The sequence below is a fragment of the Corvus brachyrhynchos genome, unplaced genomic scaffold (assembly GCF_000691975.1).
Source record: "Corvus brachyrhynchos isolate BGI_N302 unplaced genomic scaffold, ASM69197v1 scaffold80, whole genome shotgun sequence".
Classification (NCBI taxonomy): Eukaryota; Metazoa; Chordata; class Aves; order Passeriformes; family Corvidae; genus Corvus; species Corvus brachyrhynchos.
The window spans coordinates 10,659,012-10,661,178 of NW_008236769.1; the positions used below are offsets into that span (position 1 = coordinate 10,659,012).

The 2,167-nt window shown below is 45.3% G+C and overlaps 1 protein-coding gene across 2 annotated transcripts in view; it reads right to left on the reverse strand.

The window, feature by feature from the left end:
- The window catches only part of HGFAC (HGF activator), a 41,678-nt gene that overhangs the window by 27,280 nt on the left and 12,231 nt on the right, over window positions 1-2,167 (reverse strand). For both annotated transcript variants that reach the window (XM_017727702.1, XM_008645068.2), the window contains exon 5: window positions 248-361. In XM_017727702.1, the coding sequence (XP_017583191.1) occupies window positions 248-361 (114 nt within the window). The remainder of the gene's footprint in view (window positions 1-247; window positions 362-2,167) is intronic.

Here is a 2,167-nt window from a genome sequence, read left to right on the forward strand (position 1 = left end):
GAGGCTTTTTGTGTTTCCCATGCTCAGAGCATACTTCCATTTATAATTGCACAGTCAAGCTATTTTCAGTTGTCCTGTCAGGAATGGATTGTCTGTCATAACCATTTGGAAATCCACCTACACAAACATTCATGCTGCAGTGGTCTCTCCCATCACAACAGCACTACCTTTTCATTAAGCAAACATTAATGAGCTCTACTTACTATTCATATTTCATGTTGTAACACTCGTGGAAGAAGATACTTACTCAGCTGACAGTCCTCGCCTGTGAATTCCTCAGGACAGGTGCAGTGGTACATCCTATGGCTATGAGTGAGAGAACAGGTCCCTCCGTTTTGGCATGGGTTGTCTGCACAGTGATCTAGAGAGGCCACATAAGAAGTTGTTGTTAACAAGTATGAGGTATAAGTCATGTTTTGTCCCTTTGGATACATAAATGCTTTTGGTTCAATGCATGGTGGGTTTAATACCACCTATTAACCTAAAACAAAGTTTATCCAACCAACTGACAGTGGGTTTGTTTCCAGCTGTAAAACAGCTATCCAGTTTTTAACAGCTGTTAAAAACTATATGGTAAATCACTGAGCTGAACCTTCTCCTCCCGGACTAAGTTGCCTGAAGGGGGTAGGTCCTGGCACATCTGAAGTCACCAGAGCTGGCACTGTGGTGAGGAAGAAGATGGGACAGGTGCCCACAAGATGGAGCTATGCCTTTACACTGGGGAGGGAGGAAGGCTGCAGCTCTGCCTCTGCCCGGCTTCCTGCCCCGCAGCGCTCTCATTGCAACATCCACCACCGGATCAGGCATCCCTTTCAAACTAAACAAAGGACAACCCTCGACAGAAGAGTTTGCTGTGGGATTTTGGAATATGTCTAAAACTAACGGCAGCTGGAACCAAGGGGGAAATTATAAAGCAAACCACAGCACATCCAAATAAAGCCGGCCAAGAAAGATTAAAACTGGACCAGTATAGCTTGTCTCCATTTACTAAGGAATTTTCTAAATGATGTGAAAATGTCATGGAAGAGGAGGTATGTGCCAGGACAACTCCTGAAATAGAAGCTTTACTTGGCAATGTACAATGCAAAAGTAGAAGAGTCTTGCCGGTCAGGCAGTGTTTCTGATTTCAGGCAGTGCCAAGGGATGTACCTCCCCTGAAGTTAACCAACAGCATGTTTACACCTGCTTCAGAGCTGGCCCAACAGCTTGTCTGCATTCAAATTTTCCTTTTTAATGCTAGTCAGACTCTGCTAGGCCAACTGCAGAGTTACTCAATCCAGGTGCTTCTTCAGCTAGACAGTGTGTCCTGAGCATGGGGTGCAACATACAGAGGCACAGGCACACACGACCAGGGCTGAAGTGAAGCACAAAGGGTGCATCCTGAAGCTTGCTACAGCAGTGTATATCTGAGGTTCCCCTGCATGGATCAAAATATTTACTTCAGAAGGGAGTGATGTAATTCCTATCAGATAGCAGGTCTGGGTGTATTCACTGGTAAATTCAATCCAGAATAACATCAAGGGAAAGCAAGTAAAGTCAGTGACATTCCTACTCTTCCTGCTGTTGATAGTTATGAAACTTCTAGTGCTGTAATGTTTCCTCAAGGGAAAATCATGTATTTCCTATTCCCACACATCCAAACCATTACTTGATCTCCAAGCCATCTTCTGCTGTAACAAATGCTCAAGAAATTTTTTGTACCCTTGTTAAATCTGCAAAAAGGACTTCCAGCCATTCATTTCTTTCTCAATCTGTCCCTCGCAACATCCCACCCACCACTCCAGTCTGACCTTCCAGGCATGTTCTGTGTTGCTCTGTATCTTTCCTGGAGTCCAAGAACAACTTCTGCTCATAAGCATATGGACACATTTCAGTTCCCAGTGGGGAATCCTGCCCACCATTAACTATCCATTAACTGGGCAGTGCCAAGTCCACACTTTCTCAGCACTGTCTGAGGCACCTAAGGCACGGGTAAAACACTCCATGCTTGCTAGCACTCATCTTGACTGCAGCTTCACCTCTGCAAATCTCTGCTGAATGAGCAGTAGCCTTGTCTCACCTTTCTGTCCATATTTCCCAACAAAAACTTTCTGTTTCTGCCACCCACCTTCCTTGGAGCTCCTCCTGGGATGATGTCTCTTCCTCCTGCCTGCACAGCCCACACTCC